General features: G+C 39.6%; 2 protein-coding genes and 1 long non-coding RNA gene across 4 annotated transcripts in view; 2 read left to right on the top strand and 1 right to left on the bottom strand.

Annotated features, from left to right (window-relative positions):
* Positions 1-18,253, top strand: part of ITGA1 (integrin subunit alpha 1) — a 182,045-nt gene that overhangs the window by 9,541 nt on the left and 154,251 nt on the right. The window lies entirely within an intron of this gene.
* Positions 3,649-4,529, bottom strand: LOC139178007 (uncharacterized). Its single transcript, XR_011562431.1, has 2 exons — positions 4,390-4,529; positions 3,649-3,887 (listed from the first exon to the last, which is right to left on the bottom strand). It is a non-coding gene; the product is annotated as an uncharacterized lncRNA (long non-coding RNA).
* PELO (pelota mRNA surveillance and ribosome rescue factor) lies at positions 3,881-8,973 on the top strand. Its single transcript, XM_019982759.2, has 2 exons — positions 3,881-4,818; positions 5,118-8,973. The coding sequence occupies exons 1-2, from the start codon at positions 4,093-4,095 to the stop codon at positions 5,550-5,552; spliced, it is 1,161 nt and encodes a 386-aa protein (XP_019838318.1). The 5' UTR covers positions 3,881-4,092; the 3' UTR covers positions 5,553-8,973.

Here is an 18,253-nt window from a genome sequence, read left to right as displayed (position 1 = left end):
AGTGAATGAGAGAGGCAGACAATCTTATTTATAATTTACAGTGAAAAATTTTAGCTTTATAGAGGTTGGGAACTTAACTAAAGTTGCTAAAATTGAGCTAGAAAAGACCATAACTCAGGTCTGCTAACTCTTGACATGCAAACATTAAAATTAGTATTGGTCTTTTACCACTAAAATCGGCCTTAGAAGAATCAGATTCAAAACTGAAAATAAATGTGTCAGGGTGAGATTATGGGTAGTGTTTTAATTTTTTAAAAATACCATTGCAGAATAGGTTTTACAATTAGAACAATTTTAATTACTGAATTCAATTTCCTCAATTCCTAAGTAAAAGAAGTTCAGTTTCAAAGAGATTAAGTGGTGCCAGAAATTATAGTAAAAACAATTGACAGTGTAAGAATTACAATCCAGGATATTTGACTTCTAGCCCAACTGAGACACTGGAAGTATATCAAAAACAACAAATTGAAAGCTTTTGGAAGCAACAACACTGACTTCTCTTTTTTCTGGAGAGATTAATATAAATAAAAGTTTACAGGAAAATAGATATAATTAAAGTTACTGATACAAAGAGTTCTATCTTCAAAGAGCCAATAAATAAGTATAAAATTAGGATTTAAAGCAACAGTTAAATTTCGGTTTTTTCCCTCATGATTTTGCTTATTTAAAGACTGAAAATACTCTATACTGCTATATGTTATGTAACTACTGTAACCGTAGAAGTCTGAAAATAAAGGGAATTACTTTGTAAACCAGGTGAGCTATAGTTAGTAATATCAGTGTCTTAAGAAGTATCTGTAATAATGTTAAATATAGTTGCTACATGTTTTATCTGATCCACTCAGCTCGTCATCCATATATGAATGCCTACTAGGTGCAAGGGGACTTTTCATGGGACAGTCGAGGGATGCAAGGATGAACCCATCCAGATTTCAGTAAGAAAGAAATGTACCCAACTAATAGCATGCATGGTTTCAACTTGAAGGTAACATTTAAGCTCAATGATAAGTAAGCTTAAATGGATTTATGGAAGTAGGGGTGAGAGAAAGTGACATTTTAAAAAGATAAGAGCTAAGGCAGCAAAGTAGAAAGTTGCCAGGATGTACAGGGAACAAAGACTGCTCCCACTGAGGAATTTAGGGGGCTGAAGGGGATACAGGGAAATAAAATTTGTGAAGTCATGTCTTGGAAGCCTTGAATTTCATGGAATTTGGATTTTAACAGAGAATGAGAACCCCCAAATAACTCAGAACTGTGATGACTGACCTAGAAAGACTAAGTTAAAACACAAAATCTGGGAGAAAAACATCTGACCATTCAACAAGCTCAAATTACTAAAAAAAAATTCTGTTATGGACGTTTCAGATCAAAAAACATTTCTGTGAAAGTTTTGTAGTATGTTCAATCACTGAAGCACATTTATATTTTAAAAGACAACCCAAAGCAGTGTGTCTCATAATTAAAAAAAAAAAAAAAGAAGAATCACAGAATCAACAGTCAACAGAGGTTTACCATTGATTTGCAATGTAGAAATATATATTTATTTTTCTAAGGTAGGATATTTGATCTTTCTCAAGAATTACAATGGTGACCAAGGCCGAGCAGAAGGAAAATTATTGAAAAGATAAAAATATTGAAAATATTGAAAAATATTGAAAAGAATATAAGGACTTTTTTGTTTTAGTAATAAAAGAGCAAGGAAGGAACCTTCCTTTCAATGCCCCAGGTTGACTTCTAAGCTGTGAGTCTTAGTTTAACTGATAAAGGTGAGAGTTAAGGGGAAATGACAGGAGAGGATGAGATGGTTAGATAGCATCAGTGACTTAATGAACATAAATTTGAGCAAACTCCAGGAGATAGTGGATGAGAGGGAAGCCTAGTGTGCTGCAGTCCATGGGGTCCCAAAGAGTCGGACATGACTGAGCGACTGAACAACTACACATAACCTTCAGAGTTTAGGGGATGATTTCAAGTGTCCATAAATTCAGATTTGTGTTGGTAGAATGAGTGTGGAATTAAGCAGGCTTGGATTTGAATACTGGTTATGTGACCTTGAATCCTTTAACCTCTCTAATTCATTTTCTTCATTTATGTATGAGAATAACAAATATTTACCTTATAGGTAAGAACTGGAAAAAGCATAGGAAGTACCTGGTGAATATTTAAGAAGTGATAGCTCTTCACTAAAAACCAAACATGTATTAAGGGCCCTGTGTACCTATCACTGTGGTTTTTGATCCTTGGCAGATTTTCAAGAGGGGGAATGATTATACTTAAAAAGGTGACCAAGGAGCATCTCAAAGCATCTCTTCCTCCTTCTTTATCCACCACCTCTCTCTCTCTCTCTCTCTCTCTCTCTCTCACACACACACACACACACACACACACTATTAGTTAAGAATAAAAAGATCCATGTCTGTTGGGAGACAAAAGCCAGACTCACACTTTAGTGTAATCAGTTCTTTGTTCAATGTAAAGTTCTTGAGTTCTGGAAGAAGACAGTCTCAGGAACTTTGGGAGGGCACTCAGTATGATAGAAGGTGGCGAAAGAAGGAGGTACAGAAAGGCCAAGGGAGAGGAGATGCCACCAAAAAAGAAAAAGCTGTTCTAATTTGCACTAGAGTTTTGGAGGGGACCTTTGTGTTCCCCCCAGACAACCTTTGAGGAAGTTAATTGAGATTTGGGTATCAAGATCTGTGCCAAAGTCATATTACACCCCTTCATCCCAGTCTTACATTTTAGGGTGGTTAAGTTTCCCTTCCAATGCCTTACCCAATAACATAGGAAGGCCAATGGGGAAGATTTGTGCCCTCTGCCCTCCAAGCCATCTTAACTCTCAAAACTTTGGTGGGTTTTCTTCGATTCACTGGTCCTTTTAAGAGGCAGTTCCCACCTTTCAAATTACCCCCGCCTCTCCTTCATCCCAAAATGTTAAGTGACTTATGGATTTTTTTTTCAAATGAATTCTGCAGCTGTTCAGTCAGGGTAAATCAGTCCTTCCTCCACTTCCCCAGTCCTGGGGTCTCAGCTCAGCTCTGACAATGAAGATCCGGTCCTAAACTGTTGAGACCCAACCCCTACGTAAACATTTCACAGGCTGCTGAGCAGCGGAAAGCTGAGACTGCCAACCTTGGCTTCTGGGGTTCTCAGGACATCAGATCAAAGCAACTGAGAGGTCCATCCAGGGGTAAATTCCACAGATGGTTTCTTCTCTCTCTGGGATCAGTGTTTTAACATCTGGGTTAATCAGATCGTGCACACTTGGTCAACTGAGAGCACAAAGCAGCTGGGCACGTTACTCAGTGCAGATGCCCCGTGACCAGACGTTCTTAAGAAACAGCTTCTGGACTGAGCAGCTCCAAAAAGCGTGCACCGTCTGACTGGGGATGAGGCAGGAGCAAGGCGGGGCGTAGTTTGGCCCTTGGTGCCAAGTCTGCACTTTTCAGAGCCCTTTTACTTTTCCATAAGTTATTACTTTTCCGTAACTAGAATTATCCATAGGGAGAAGGTGTGCACACAGCTTAAAATATATATATATATATTTGCACTCACAACTCCCCAGATTCTTCACAAACAGGGGTGGAAGAAAAAACTTAGGAAGTCCAGTTTCAGCACTAATACCAAAGACTCGCCACCAAAGACTCCGTGTGCTTTCCTTAGGTGGTTTATTCTTCGGGAAACACCTCCGGGCTTAGCGCGCCTGCGCACGCGCAAGCTGCGGCCCCGCCTCCTCCTTGGGGACGTAAGCCGTGCGCTGGGAGGCAGGAGGAGGGCTGCGCATGCGCCCTCGTTGCATCAGCCTTGGTCTGTACAGCAGCAGGAACCGCGGAGAGAAAGGTGTTCGCAGCGGTGCCTCTCGAGCCGATTTTGCGCGGCGCGCCTCGAGACTACGAAAAGGAAGGGCTAGAGTAAGTGCCCCACCCCACGGCCGCTAGAGTCGGATATAACGTGTTTCCTTCTCGCGAGGCAGGTGCCGGGAGGAACCGGGCCCCGCCCCCTTCCCGGCCTAGGATTTCTTTCCCTTCCCGACTCCTTTTTCCGCGGGGACCCCCTCGGTTCCTCTTGTTTTGGCAGTGAGCCCCCGCCAGGGTCATGAAGCTCGTGAGGAAGGACATTGAGAAAGACAATGCGGGCCAGGTGACCCTGGTTCCCGAGGAACCCGAGGACATGTGGCACACCTACAATCTAGTGCAGGTGGGCGACAGCCTGCGCGCTTCCACCATCCGCAAGGTGCAGACCGAGTCCTCCACCGGCAGCGTGGGAAGCAACCGGGTCCGCACGACCCTCACTCTCTGCGTGGAGGCCATCGACTTCGACTCCCAAGCCTGCCAGCTGCGGGTCAAGGGGACCAACATCCAGGAGAATGAATATGTCAAGATGGGGGCTTACCACACCATCGAGCTGGAGCCCAACCGCCAGTTCACCCTGGCCAAAAAACAGTGGGACAGTGTGGTTCTGGAGCGCATCGAGCAAGCCTGTGACCCAGCCTGGAGCGCCGATGTGGCGGCTGTGGTTATGCAGGAAGGCCTCGCCCACATCTGCTTAGTCACTCCCAGCATGACCCTCACTCGGGCCAAGGTGGAAGTGAACATCCCTCGGAAACGGAAAGGCAACTGCTCGCAGCACGACCGGGCCTTGGAGCGGTTCTATGAACAGGTGGTCCAGGCCATCCAGCGCCACATACACTTCGATGTTGTAAAGTGCGTCCTAGTGGCCAGCCCAGGATTTGTGAGGGAGCAGTTCTGCGACTACATGTTTCAACAGGCAGTGAAGACCGACAACAAAGTGCTCCTGGAAAACCGGTCCAAATTCCTTCAGGTAAAACAGTCTTACCCAGGGATAATTAAACATGGGCAGAGGGGTTTGCTTAAACTACTCCTAGTTTTAGAACTCAGAATAGTACCAGAGGAAAAAAGGTTTAACTTGGCTGGGATTGTGAATTGGATAATGCGGTGAAAAGAAACCTGTTAAGCAGCTAGAGATTTTATGTAATAAACTTGGTTTAAATTCTTAAACGTATAAAACCTTAGTAGTGTTTTTGGCTTGAGGTCATTGTGGGCAGTTTAACGGATACCCTAAGAGATTCTTTTATCTAACTTTTATAATTGTGATTCTAGGTACATGCCTCCTCTGGACACAAGTACTCCCTGAAAGAGGCTCTTTGTGACCCTACAGTAGCTAGCCGCCTTTCAGACACGAAAGCCGCTGGGGAAGTAAAGGCCTTGGATGATTTCTATAAAATGTTGCAACACGAACCGGACCGAGCATTTTATGGACTCAAGCAGGTGGAAAAGGCCAATGAGGCCATGGCAATTGACACATTGCTCATCAGCGATGAGCTCTTCCGGCACCAGGATGTAGCCACACGCAGCCGATATGTGCGGCTGGTCGACAGCGTGAAAGAGAACGCAGGCACCGTTAGGATATTCTCTAGTCTTCACGTGTCTGGGGAACAGCTCAGCCAGTTGACTGGAATAGCTGCCATCCTCCGCTTTCCTGTCCCTGAACTCTCTGACCAAGAGAATGATTCCAGTTCTGAAGAAGATGAATGATTGCAACTAACAATTGAGACAACCTGTTTCTCACTCCTTCACTGTTACATTTTCTCAGCATCCTGTGAAGAAAGCTGCAAAAATGGCACTTTGTGGTTCTCACAGGGGTTTTTCATGTATTTTGGTCACTCTAGGTGATTTGTGGTTGGCAGGACATGTTTTCAAACTGAACAATAAAAGGAAATAATCTCCATATATTATTAATTGGGATAATTTTATTTTGGAATTATGAGTTATTCGCAGCTCTTAGAAACATTTTGTATATTTAAAAAGAATGCCTATATATTCTTTGGGATGGAACATAAAAATCCCATACAGCATGCTTTGAAGTAGTTTTCCTTAGGAAAAGCTTTTTAATATCTCATTATCTTCAGTTTACATTGTTTAATTTGGCACGATGTATTCTTACACTTTGTTATATGATCCTTTTTCTTGCCGTTTCCCCCACATTCCAATTTTTCTTAATTTTTAAGTTTATTTGCTATTTTAAATGATTGCTTAGTAATTAGAAGACTTCCCTGAGGCTAAAGTTAAAATCTATTTTTCTTAAGAAACTTGTTAAACCAACCTTGTTAAAAGTAATAAGCTGGGTTTTTCTTGCTAGTTTAGAACAAATTGTATTTACTTTAGAGGAGCACCTAATTAGTTACTTTTAGGTTGTAGAGCTTTGATCTACTAAAGATTCTCAGGATAGTCTACTCAAGGTGCTTTTATTTTTAAAATGAGGCTAAGTATGGGATTTGCTTTATTAAGAGCTAATTAGTGGCAAACCTAGATACAGTGCACAGTCTGTACTTAAGTTCTTTGCTCTCCCACACTATTTATGTATTTGGGAGGTTGTCATAGTTACAGTTAATGCTACCATGAATTTGTATGTACATTTGCATTCTTAATGGAGGGGTGAGAAAGCCTGTTCAGAAAGTTTGTCACATCATTGTGTTTAGTTGCTCAGTCGTGTCCAACTCTGCAACCTCGTGGACTATAGCCCACCACGCTCCTCTCTCCATGGGGTTCTCCAGGCCAGAATACTGGAGTGAGTTGCCATGCCCCCCTCCAGGGATCCTCGCAACCCAGGGATCAAACCCAGGTCTCCCACATTGCAGGCGGATTCTTTACTGTCTGAGCCACCAGGGAAGCCCATCACATCATTAGTAAATGGCAGTTGATTTGTACTCCAGCTGTTTACTATAATTAGGGACTTTATGCAAATACCTGAGAGTTTAAAATATTTTCCATTATTTTTTGTGTGCAATTTAAGAATTGAGGGGGCCTTGCAATATAATCACATCTTAACATTTTTCACATCTCAACTTAGTAAAATAATAGGAAAGGCCTATGAACAAAGAGTGGTAAGTCAGTCAGTCTGTAACTCTGGGGTCAGTGGTGCCTGCTTCAAACAAGGACACTAAGTTAAATTTGCTTGTCCTTTCTGCCTTCTGAGCCTTTCTGCTGGTGCGCCAAGTTCGTATATTGTTTATAAAAAACTTCCTAACTAATCTGGACCTTTTTACCTGTAGTTAGCTGTGGTTGTTGTTCAGTTGCTAAGTAGTGTCCAACTCTTGTGACCCCATAGACTGTAGCCCACCAGGCTCCTCTGTCCATGGGATTTCCAAGGGAAAAATGCTAGAGTGGGTTGCGTTTTCCTTTTCCAGGAGATCCTCTCAACCCAGGGATCAAACTCAGGTCTCCTGCGTTGGCAGGTGGATTCTTTACCACTGAGCCACAAGAGAAGCCTGTAGTTAGGGATAGACACCTCCATATACTTTAAAAGCACATTTTAAAATATCTACTTCCTAATCAAAGTGATTTAAATTGTCATTTCATTATATAATTTTATGGATATTTATGTTATTAATAATTTGGTAGGAGTGTAAATATTGAAGTCACTAAGATTCTTAATATTAGAACTTTATTGATAATGCATTGTTTTTTCAGTCAGAAATTGGAGATCTGGGGCCTCTTGCTCAGTGGCACCCCACTCCAGTACTCTTGCCTGGAAAATCCCATGGGCGGAGGAGCCTGGTAGGCTTCAGTACATGGGGTTGCTAAGAGTCGGACATGACTGAGCGACTTCACTTTCACTTTTCACTTTCATGCATTGGAGAAGGAAATGGCAACCCACTCCAGTGTTCTTGCCTGGAGAATCCCAGGGATGGGGAACCTGGTGGGCTGCCGTCTTTGGGGTCGCACAGAGTTGGACACGACTGAAGCGACTTAGCAGCAGCAGCTCATTATCTATCTAGTACAGGTTAGTCCTAGCTGTTAACCATGGCTATAGAAACCAGGGGAAAGAAAACCTAATAGTAAATCTAACCAATACGTTTTAGAATGTTAAATTCTCAAATTTAGCTTCATCTTAGCTTAATTAAGTGAGTGAAGTCATTCAGTTGTTTCCTACTTTTTATGACCCCATGGGTGTAGTCTGCCAGGCTCCTCCATCTGTGGGATTCTCCAGGCAAGAATACTAAAGTGGGTTGCCATTTCCTTTTCCAGAGGATCTTCCTGACCAGGGATCTTTGCAGGCAGACTCTTTACAATGTGAGCCACCAGGGAAGCCCAGGTGGGCTTGGGAACTCATCTTAGCTTGGAAACTGTAAAAACTCAACACCCAGACTGGACCCCAGACTAAATAACTTTGCAGTCTTAGAAATGATAGACTATTTTTTTAATCATTATTAAAGCTCCCAGGTGATTTCCAATAGATAACAAGGCTGAGACCCTGGATTCAGGCTTTGCTGTTCAAAAGTGTGGTTTCCATGAACCAGCAGCATCTTCTGAGAGCTTGTTAGAAACTAGAATCCAGGAGTCTACCCTAGACCTGTTGAATTGCAGCCTGTATATTAGCATCTCCAGTTGATTGCCATGTGTAATAAAAACTGATAAAACATTTAGGCAGTAGCTTATTGTCCTTGTGCCAGTTAATCTCTGCCTAGGGTTGCCAGCCATAGAGAAAAATATTTGAGTTTTAAGATCTTAAAGGAAAACTAACTACCAATATTCAATTAAATTATAAAACTAAATGAAAGCCTGTTTCTATGTCTAATTAAAGTATCTTTAAGAATTTGTATTTTTTAAAGTTAAATGTTTTACCAGTACCATTATCAAGTATATATCTTCCTAGATACATAGGTGTAAATATCAAAATAGTGATAAGAACATAATAAAATAAATTGGTTCAAATAATTATTTTTTACTGTTCTCTAAAAAACAAAATGAACCATAGGTTTTTGGAAAGCATATACAGCAGTTTAATTCCAATTGCTATTCGTTAATAAGGAATGACTGTGGTAACAAATGAAAACACTGTCAATAACATACCTCAAATTAATGCAGCGTTGTACTATAAGCTTCCGTTCATCCCCAGGTGCTTGTTGGAAACAGATTGCTACCCTTGCTAGGCTCAATAAATGAGAAGTTTGCAGTTTGTTTTCTTTTGTTGCAGGTATGATGCATATCAAATTATATTTTGCTATTCCTGGTCTCCTGTTTATGTTAAATATTTTGTTAATTTTCTGTCTGTATTTCACTTTCGTTACTCCCTTATATTCAAGTTGAATTATTTTTCTCCCAGGTACCACTAGAATAGCTTTGTGAGGCTAATTTTCTGTTACATCTGCTTATTTTCAGTCACTAATTGATGACATTTTTTAATCCCTTTAAACCAGATCTCTCACCCTCACATATTCTATAAGAAAAGTGATTCATAATTTCTGCAATTCCTATATACTTGAACTGAAATTCTCTGTGTTGCTAAAAAAAAAGTACACAGATGAAATGGTGTATATGATAATTCCCCTGGAGTAGAAGCTCTTCTTTGGGAAAGTATTATTTCACTTTCAAATCAGATGGTTTTCCAAGCAAATAATACTGGCTACTTGTGTTCAGTATCAAAATATGTTGAATTACATGTTGAAAACAGGTTTCTAGGTGTTTCTTAGGATTCGAGGAGAGAGAAATCCTTTTGCCTGTGCCTAGAGCTGAGATATGGGGCAACCATACTTATATTACACCACTTCTTAAAGGCAGTACATTTAATTTTATCCATTTTTTTAGTGCCTGTGTGGATCAAGTACTGAGCTGGATTTAGGAAAGAAACAAATCACTGTTATACAAGTAACTTGTAGAATGTTTAAGAGGACACACTGTTGTGAGAGGTGGCTTCTAGGAGGAACTTTACAGAGCCAGCATATTTGCTTAAAATAATAAACCTGGAAAGATCAGGAAAAGGAGGCAGGCAGGGCAAATGTGCTAGTCATCTTTGACACCCCTCTCCCCATACCATGATAAAGGGTAGGTTTGATGGTTAGAAACCACTGAAAAGTTTAAACAGGATGGCGTGACAAAACTTTGCATTTCACAAATATCACTGACAACATCAAGAAGGGGTTGGAGGTGGCAAGATTGGAGGCAAGGGGACAGGTTAAGAGAACACTTACTAGAAAAATTTAACAGGAAAATGATGGCTAAACAAGGCAGTACAATGACTAGAAGTCACGAGGAAATACTAAGCGGATCAATGGGACGGGAAGATTGTTCAGTTATGGAAGGAGTCGAGTCTAGGGGTAAATCTCAGGCGTTTGTTTTTTTTTTTTCTTTCTTGAATGGTGGGAGAAATGATGGCATAATTCAAACACAGGAAAACTAGGAAGAGAAGCAGTAAGTTCAGTTTGGAATCTGGTTTGAAGTGCCTGTCGGCCTCTTGGAATGCTTTTCTACCACATCGCTATATGCTTGCTTACTCACTCCCTTCAGGTTTTTGTGCAAATGTCACCTTAGTGACAAAAAAGAAAAAGCAGCCTTTTTTGAAAAACTACCTTCTCAAAGTTTCCCTTACCATTCCTTGCCTTAAGTTTTCTCTGTAATGCTTAAATTCACTTAGTTGCTTTGCTTATCATCTATCTAGGATATAAGTTCTAGGAGGACAGAGATTATTGTCTGTTAGGTTCATTGCTATATCCCCAATACTGAGAACAAACCCTGACATAAAGTAGATGCTCAAAAAAAAAAAAAAAAAAAAGTTGAATGACTGAGTGAGTCAATCTCCAGAAGAAGGTTTCTTAGGCGATTGTGCATACAACTCTGAAGTTCAGGATAGAGTATTTGACTATGGATAATAATACAAAAGATGTCAGCGTATAAGCAGACCTGAAATCATGGACCAAAAAAAGAAAACTAACCTAGGAAGTTTTAGTGAAACTAGAAATAAAAAAGGACCAAGCATCCAAGCATAGGGAAAGAGCAATATTTAATTTCTTTAAATGCTACCTGACTCTGTTATCTGTATTATAATAAAGCACAGGTATTTATAGATTTCAACAATTAATATGCCAGGTCATTATTTTTTCTTTTACACATCTCTCTAGTGTACTAGAGATATACATGTAGAATAGCTAAAGTGTTGATTTCATAGAAAGCTGAATTTTTCTAAGTTTTTAAGAAAAATTTCTAAGTTGGAGAGCAAAAGCCAAATTAATTTTATATATGTATTTCTTATTGGAGTATAATTGCTTAACAATGTTGTGTTAGTTTCTGCTGTACAACAAACTGAATCAACTATGTGTATACATATATTCCCTCCTTCTTAGACCTCCCTCCCACCCCACCCCCCACCCCCCACCCCACCCCCCACCCCCCACCCCACCCATCTGTGTGTGTGTTAGTCACTTAGTCGTGCCAAACTCTTTGTGACCCCATGGACTGCAGCCTACCAGGCTCCTCTGTCCATGGGATTTTCCAGGCAAATATACTGGAGTGGTTTGCCATGTCCTTCTCCAGGGGATCTTCCTAACCCAGGGATTGAACCTGGGTCTCCTGCACTGCAGGCAGATTCTTCACCAACTGAGCTACCAGGCAGCCCCACCCATCTAGCTCATCAAATTAGTGTGTGAAGTTTGTTTTTAAAAAAGAAATGTTAGAAGGTGATGATTGAATTTATTAAGGGATTTTTTTTTTTTTTTCTGGATTCCCAGAGTACAGGAATTATGAGAAAGCTCTGTTTCCTTCAGGCCGAAAGGTTGCTGCTATAGGGCCCTAGTTGTTTAGTCACAAAGTGGTGTCTGACTCTTTGCAACCCTTTGGACTGCAGCACATCAGGCTTCCCTGTCCTTCACCATCCTCTGGCGTTTGCGTATCTTTGATTTCCCTCACCACTTCCTCTTTTATTCCCTGAAGAACCACAAGTGTCAGAATTGTGGCATAAATTTTGCAAAGTTTTTTTTTATATCTGTTTTAAAAGTTGATTTTGATCCGCCCATAATTTTGTTGATACACATTTTTCAGTAAATGAGCTCCAAATTAGTGAAAAGAATTTAAAATGGGATGTAAAAAGCAATTAAAAAAAATAAATTTCAGATAAAGTTTTTAAAGCCCTAGTTTTCTTTAAATTAATGTCAGCATATTTAAACTTTGTGCTGTAATTCAGTTTATATAATTTAAGAGATTTAGTTGTTTAGAAAAGTGCTATTCAAGATTTTCTTAATGTGTTATGTGTTTTACTGATGAATACTCAATGTAGAAGTTCAGTATAACAGTGTTATGGAAAAGTCAAAATGATTTCTGATGGAGTTGAGATGCAAATATAATATTTTTGTGTATCAAGGATGCCTTACTTGGAAAAAATTCAAAGCCAGCAATGCATCTCATTAAGACATTGGAGAACAAAATCTCTAGTAATGGTCTAGAACAACTTGAGTTACTTAACATTATCAAGTAGCAGGTAAACTTAACTAGAAATAAAAAAAATTGGCTAAGTTCAGGAAGGAGATAGTTAAATTAGAAAGACTATGAAAAAGTATTGGCAAAAGATATTTGTTAAGCTGAAGTGGAAAAGATAAAATCTCATTCATCGTATTTCTTTATATGGCAAGAATTCTTCCTTTTTAGGGAATATGTGTTCTTTGTAGATTTCCCAAGTATACTAATTGAAAGATAGCCCATTTATTTTGCAGTATTTAATTTCTCTATCCTAAGAAACATGTCATATATTCTGTTGTAGTAAATAACACTGACAATGAAACTGGAATATGGTGAATTCATTTAAATTTAGGAGAAGAGAATGTGTTTCCTCAAGGAAAATCCACTTTTGTTTGCAACTCTTCAGTTGCATACAAATTTGACACTAACACTTTTACTTCTGACAGGGCTATTTTAATTCTATCACAGTTGACGTCAATGTAGGAATTTTCTAGATGCCAGTTGCTTAAGATCATAACATTTATGATAAATTGTAGGGATTTGGATTCCCCGTCTTCTTTCAAGTTTCCTTTCCTTCACCCCTTAACATTTCCCACATTTTTTAGAATGCCTATTTTTCCTATAACGTAGGAGCTATAGAGGACTAAGAGCTCATTTCAATTTGGGCTGCCACATTTGGTTTGAAAACCCCCAGTACTGAGGCAAGGCAGTGTCTACCAGACAGCAAATACAGGAGAACAATGTCTTTGCGGCCACATTGCCTGACCATGCACGGGGTTGGTGCCACTGATGCAACTCCAAGAATGGACAACCTGTTAAAAGTCACCATGTGCTTATTAAAGCCCAGACCTATGGGGAGTGCTTTAAAAGGAATTATTTAGATCTTTGAAGATAACTGGGAGAAAGGCTTTGTCATTACTATTTTCAGATAAGAAAACAGAAGTTGTTGTTGTTCAGTCACTAAGTTGTGTCCGACTCTGCAACCCCATGGACTGCAACACGCCAGGCCTCCCTCTTCTTCATTATCTCCCAGAGTTTACTCAAATTTATTTCCCTTGAGTCGGTGATGCCATCCAACCATCTCATCCTCTGTTGCCCTGAAGTTAAAAGAGGTTAAATAATTTGTCCAAAATCACATAGCCAGCAGCTGTGGTAAGGTGCCCAGTAAAGCAACTCCCTAAAAAAATATAAGAATGGTAGTCCATTCCTCAGTTTTCTGTTTGAAGTAGGTCAAATGTACCTAGAAATACAAAGAAAGAAAAAAATAATAGCACTAAATTTTATAATTGGTCAGAGTTTGTACAATCATTTTGTATGTTTTTTATTTACCACTTATTTTTCATCTCGTGAAAAGTCAGAACTCAATCATATGGCATTCTAATCTGGAATATAGTTGAGGATTAGAAAGTATACAGAAACTGTTGTGAGTTTACATGTTAAACCAAGCCTCACAAACTCAGCATCTGTGTATTATTTCACATTTAGTTGTAGCAAGCTTGTTTTTTAAAAAGTGTTAAGCATACTATGTTAATATGTACGCATTATTCTAACATAGTAGCACCTTATGTAGCCGAAATTATGCTACTCTTGCTTATGTAAAGATGAATTAAGAAATGTGTCCATGCCTTTAATCAGCAAATTAGATATCAAGGAGACATGACCACAAGTGGCCAAACTGACAGGGAGGTGACTGCGGTGAGAAATGACAGTTCAGGTGGATTCCGGATTGCCATCAAAAGAAAAAATCCAGGGCTTAGAGGTTTTCACAGGGGCCTGAAGACATTACTGTGTTATAATAACTATTGTACATATTGAGGAAAGGATTAAATTCTATTCAGTGCGTTACATTCAGAAGTCAAGGAAATATAATGTCTTTCAAAATTGTTGTCCTCCAAAATCATTAAAAGATAGACGACCCAGAGGGATGGTACGGGGAGGGAGGAGGGAGGAGGGTCTAGGATGGGGAACACATGTATACCTGTGGCGGATTCATTTTGATATTTGGCAAAACTAATACAATTATATAAAGTTTAAAAATAAAATTAAATTAAAAATAAAAAAATAAAAAAAAACCAAAGAAACAAACAAAAAGATAGTCCAAAAAATCTTCATCCATCTGCCATACTTAGATCACATTTCCAGATAGGCAGAGTTTTACCATAATAGTCTTAATGAGAAAACTTAAATAATTGTTGAAAGATGAATACTTGTTAAGGAAAAAAATTCCAATAGGTTTTAGTTGTAAAACTTATTCAGAGGTAGGAAGTTCTCTGAGTTCAAGTCTAAGTTCCAGAAGTTTTATGTCTGGAATTTTTCACCAAGTCCTAGTGTAAACATCAAGTAGAACTTTTTGTTTGAAACCAGTGTGAAAAATTGCTCTGTGGATATAAAACATTTTAATCTGGTGCTTCAACTGATTGATCCCATGACCATAATTAAGATTTTTTTTCTTCTTCTCCAAGTGTATTGTTGACAACTGTAGAAGCACTTTGGTTTTTTTTTGGCGGGGGGGGGGGTGTTGGTGGGGATGAAATACAGAAGAGGAAGATTGAAAATACATTGCGGTACATGACTCTGAATCGTTTTGAATCATAAAAGGTTAATCAATGCTGTATGGAAACTTTTATATCATCTGATCTACCTCATTTCATGATAGGGATGTAAACTGAGACAGCTGAGGCCTAAAGAGGGTTAGTAACTTGCTCAAATTCCCACAGACAGTAGTTTTTCATAGAGTCTACATTCCTGTTTGATCCATCCTGTTCCAATCTCTTATTCATTTTCTTGTCATCAGTGTATATTGGGAGGAAGTTGGGCTAAGTGAACAAAGAACAATATGGGATTCGAAAATGCCTTAAACCCTCCTTTATCAGAATTCTTCATCTTGGGGCAAGACAGTTTCTCAGCAGCATCACTGAGACTCAAACCCAGCTTTGAAGTCAGTTAGTCAGTTCTTTGAATGTTCATCTTCTGCTAGAGAAAGACTCAGCCTCCTGCCTTGATTCTTCTGAGAACCAGTTCATGCAGAAGAATGGGTTCTTCCGATTGGTTGTCAGTTCATTCTTCTGACAGCCACTTGCTAAGTTTTAACACCTACTGTGTGCCAGCCCCTAAGGTCATGAGGTGAATAGAGAGGATCATAGTTCCTTCCTTTCTGGGGACAACCCAGTCCAGGATTGGGACAGACTGAAAGAAACTAGAACCTTTTGTTTGAAACCAATGAGAAAAATTGCTCTGTGGATATAAAACATTTTAATCTTGTGTTTCAACTCATTGATCCTATGAGCATAATTTAGAGGAGTTTTTTTTGTTTTTGTTTTTTTTCCTAGCACTGCAGTAGGTACAGGAATCAGAACTGTGTGGGAATCTGGGAACTCAGTGCTGTTAATTCAGCCTGTCTTCACTGAGGAGGTGCTCTCGGAGCTTAAATTGCTAGATTCCAGAAGCTCACAGTGATCTTGCATTAGTCTCTAGAGAAATGAGGCAAAGAGAACTGAACACATTCCTCTCAGATTTACTTGGTAAAATGTTTTTCTTCTAAATAGTGGTCCTCTGTAATCTCTAAGCTCTCTAGATGTTAAATATTTACAGTAAAGAGTCAACAAACCTGACAAGAGACATCATGGAGCAAAAAGGTTATGTTGCCTCCTGCTCTTGAAGCAAAAAAGGCATCAGTTGAATCAGAAACATACAGGACCATGACTGAAAAGAACAGAAAGATTCCAGAACGTTTGTATTGTCCATATTTTTGTTATCTCCTCTTTCTCTCTCATCACTTAATAGTTAAACCAAAAAAGAGAGTTCGCTGCCTTTTGCAGGACAGCAAGGAAGTGGACAGTGAGCGGAGGGAGCAGGACATGATGTCCTACTCCACAGCCATTCCTGGAAAAGAGGATGTCCACGGTAGAGTGGGTGGTGGTGACCACCTCAGGGAAAGGGAAACAGGCTTCTGGGCCTGCGGTCAAGTGGGAAGCAATAGAGAGCTGACTTGGGCCTGAAGAAAGCCCTGAGGCTGGACAGCAGGAAGACCTGGGGTCTTTCCTATCTCTGTATTCACCATTTTATCCTTGATAAAAAAATTCAGGAAAATAACCTTCATAAATAATAACAACTTCTCTCTGAAGGAGTACATTTTACTAAATGGTCATCGTGGATCGGGTTGTGATGGAAGGAAATTTTGTACAGAAAGGAGAAAGGAACAAAATATATTTTATGAGGAGGAATGAACTCCAGGAATAGTCCTCTGACCCTTTGTGTCTCAGCGATATTCTCAGCCTGGGTGAGAGGAAATGGAACAGAGTGCGGAATGTGGGGAAGTGGGAAGAGCTGAGACACAATTCATTCTCTGCCTCATTAAACTGAGTCATGTATCTTTAAGAAATGAGTCTGTTATCACTATAGGAAATGTCTTACTCTGGGCCTAACTCCTTGCCTAGAACTTAAAAAGTGTTAGAATTTTTCCTGCCTTTCTGGGAATCATTTTCACCCTTATCTCAGACTCTCTCTGGGTCACAGTAAAATATAGTGGGGAATGGTATGAGTTCACAGGAAATGTGGAGAAAGATCTGGCCTTTTTATAATAATTTGTTGTAGATGTTAAAGCTCTTGGATTTGCATTTGATGCATGGGTTCACATATATCCTTCTAAGTGAATTAGAAACTTTAATTGTCAGAATCAAGAAAGTCAGACAACCAGATTTTATACTTGAGAGTATAAAAAGGATTTTGCTCACCAAAAATGGCAACATAATTTACACACTATTTGCTATAGTTGTATATCAGCATTTGCAAAAACACTGCCTTTCTGAATAACTGTGAATCACAGAAGAAGGCATCTATGCTGTTCTCAGAGGACTCTGGCTGTGGTGGGGCAGACGTGAGAACTGGCCTGTGAATCAGATCGGAATGTACCCAGGCCCAACCAGTTGGTTGTGTGACTTGAAATCATTTCATCCTTTTGAACCTCCATATCTTCATCAGTAGATTGAACAAAGATGCGTGGCACTTGATTTCCTAGCCCCCTTTGTAGATCCCTGACTTGACTTGGTGCAGTAGCAGTAATTGTTATTTTTAAAAGTCGTATCTTTCCAGCAAAATAAATCTTCAGTGACTCTCAGGTTTAAAAAGAATCTATTTTGCACCATATTCCACAAACTGCCAAATTTGGGGTTTGGCCGACTGCTGAAGAGAGCAGCCTGCTAGAAGGAGCAAATTCCAGAGCAGAGGGTCATTTTTTAGAATGCTTTGCCAAATACTCCCATATTTTCAAAGTTGTTGGGGGCCTTAAAACTCGAGCATTAGGAGAGAAACAATTGTTTAAAACACTCGGTGGATAGGTACACAAAAATGTTGAACTTTACAAATATTTTTGAATAGTTCACTACATTCCAATGACATGCCAAGTTGCACAGGCCTGCCACTTCCCTCCTTGTTATTTTTCCTCCCCTATCTATTTTGCTTGCTGTCCCAAAGAACTAGGTAATGAGAAAACACAGGCAGGTCTTTATTTTTACTGGAATGCTTTTTCAGTTTGGCAAGTAGTTTTCAAACCAAGCAGCACAATAAAATCAACTAGGGAGTTTTCAAATCACATGATGACTGGGCCCCACCCCCAGGTAATTAAGTTAGAATATTTGAGGAAAGGAATCCAAGCATCTGTATGTTTCAAAAAAAAGCTCCCCAGGTCTTTCTTACCTGCAACCAGGTCGTCTTAGCCCTATACTAGGCCAGCTGGCCTTAACATGTTCTATGGCCACAGTACCAGTCAGCATCTGGCTAGAAAAAGAGATGGAACTTAGAAGAAATTGTGAAATTGTAGATCACCACTACTGAAAAGACAACTTTAAAAAGTTGATGAGGGGAGTATATTTCTTTAATGCCTCATTGTGGGGTTTGACTATTCCTTTAGGTATAATATTTTGACTTGCTATAATAAATTCACCATTAGGACTGATGGCGAATAATCTGTGAATATTAATTAATGTACACATATTGCTCGATATAGTGAA

The sequence above is a fragment of the Bos indicus genome, chromosome 20 (genome assembly GCF_029378745.1).
Source record: "Bos indicus isolate NIAB-ARS_2022 breed Sahiwal x Tharparkar chromosome 20, NIAB-ARS_B.indTharparkar_mat_pri_1.0, whole genome shotgun sequence".
In the NCBI taxonomy this organism is placed as follows: Eukaryota; Metazoa; Chordata; class Mammalia; order Artiodactyla; family Bovidae; genus Bos; species Bos indicus.
Note: the sequence above shows the minus strand (reverse complement) of the source record. Positions and strands in the feature narration are given on the sequence as shown.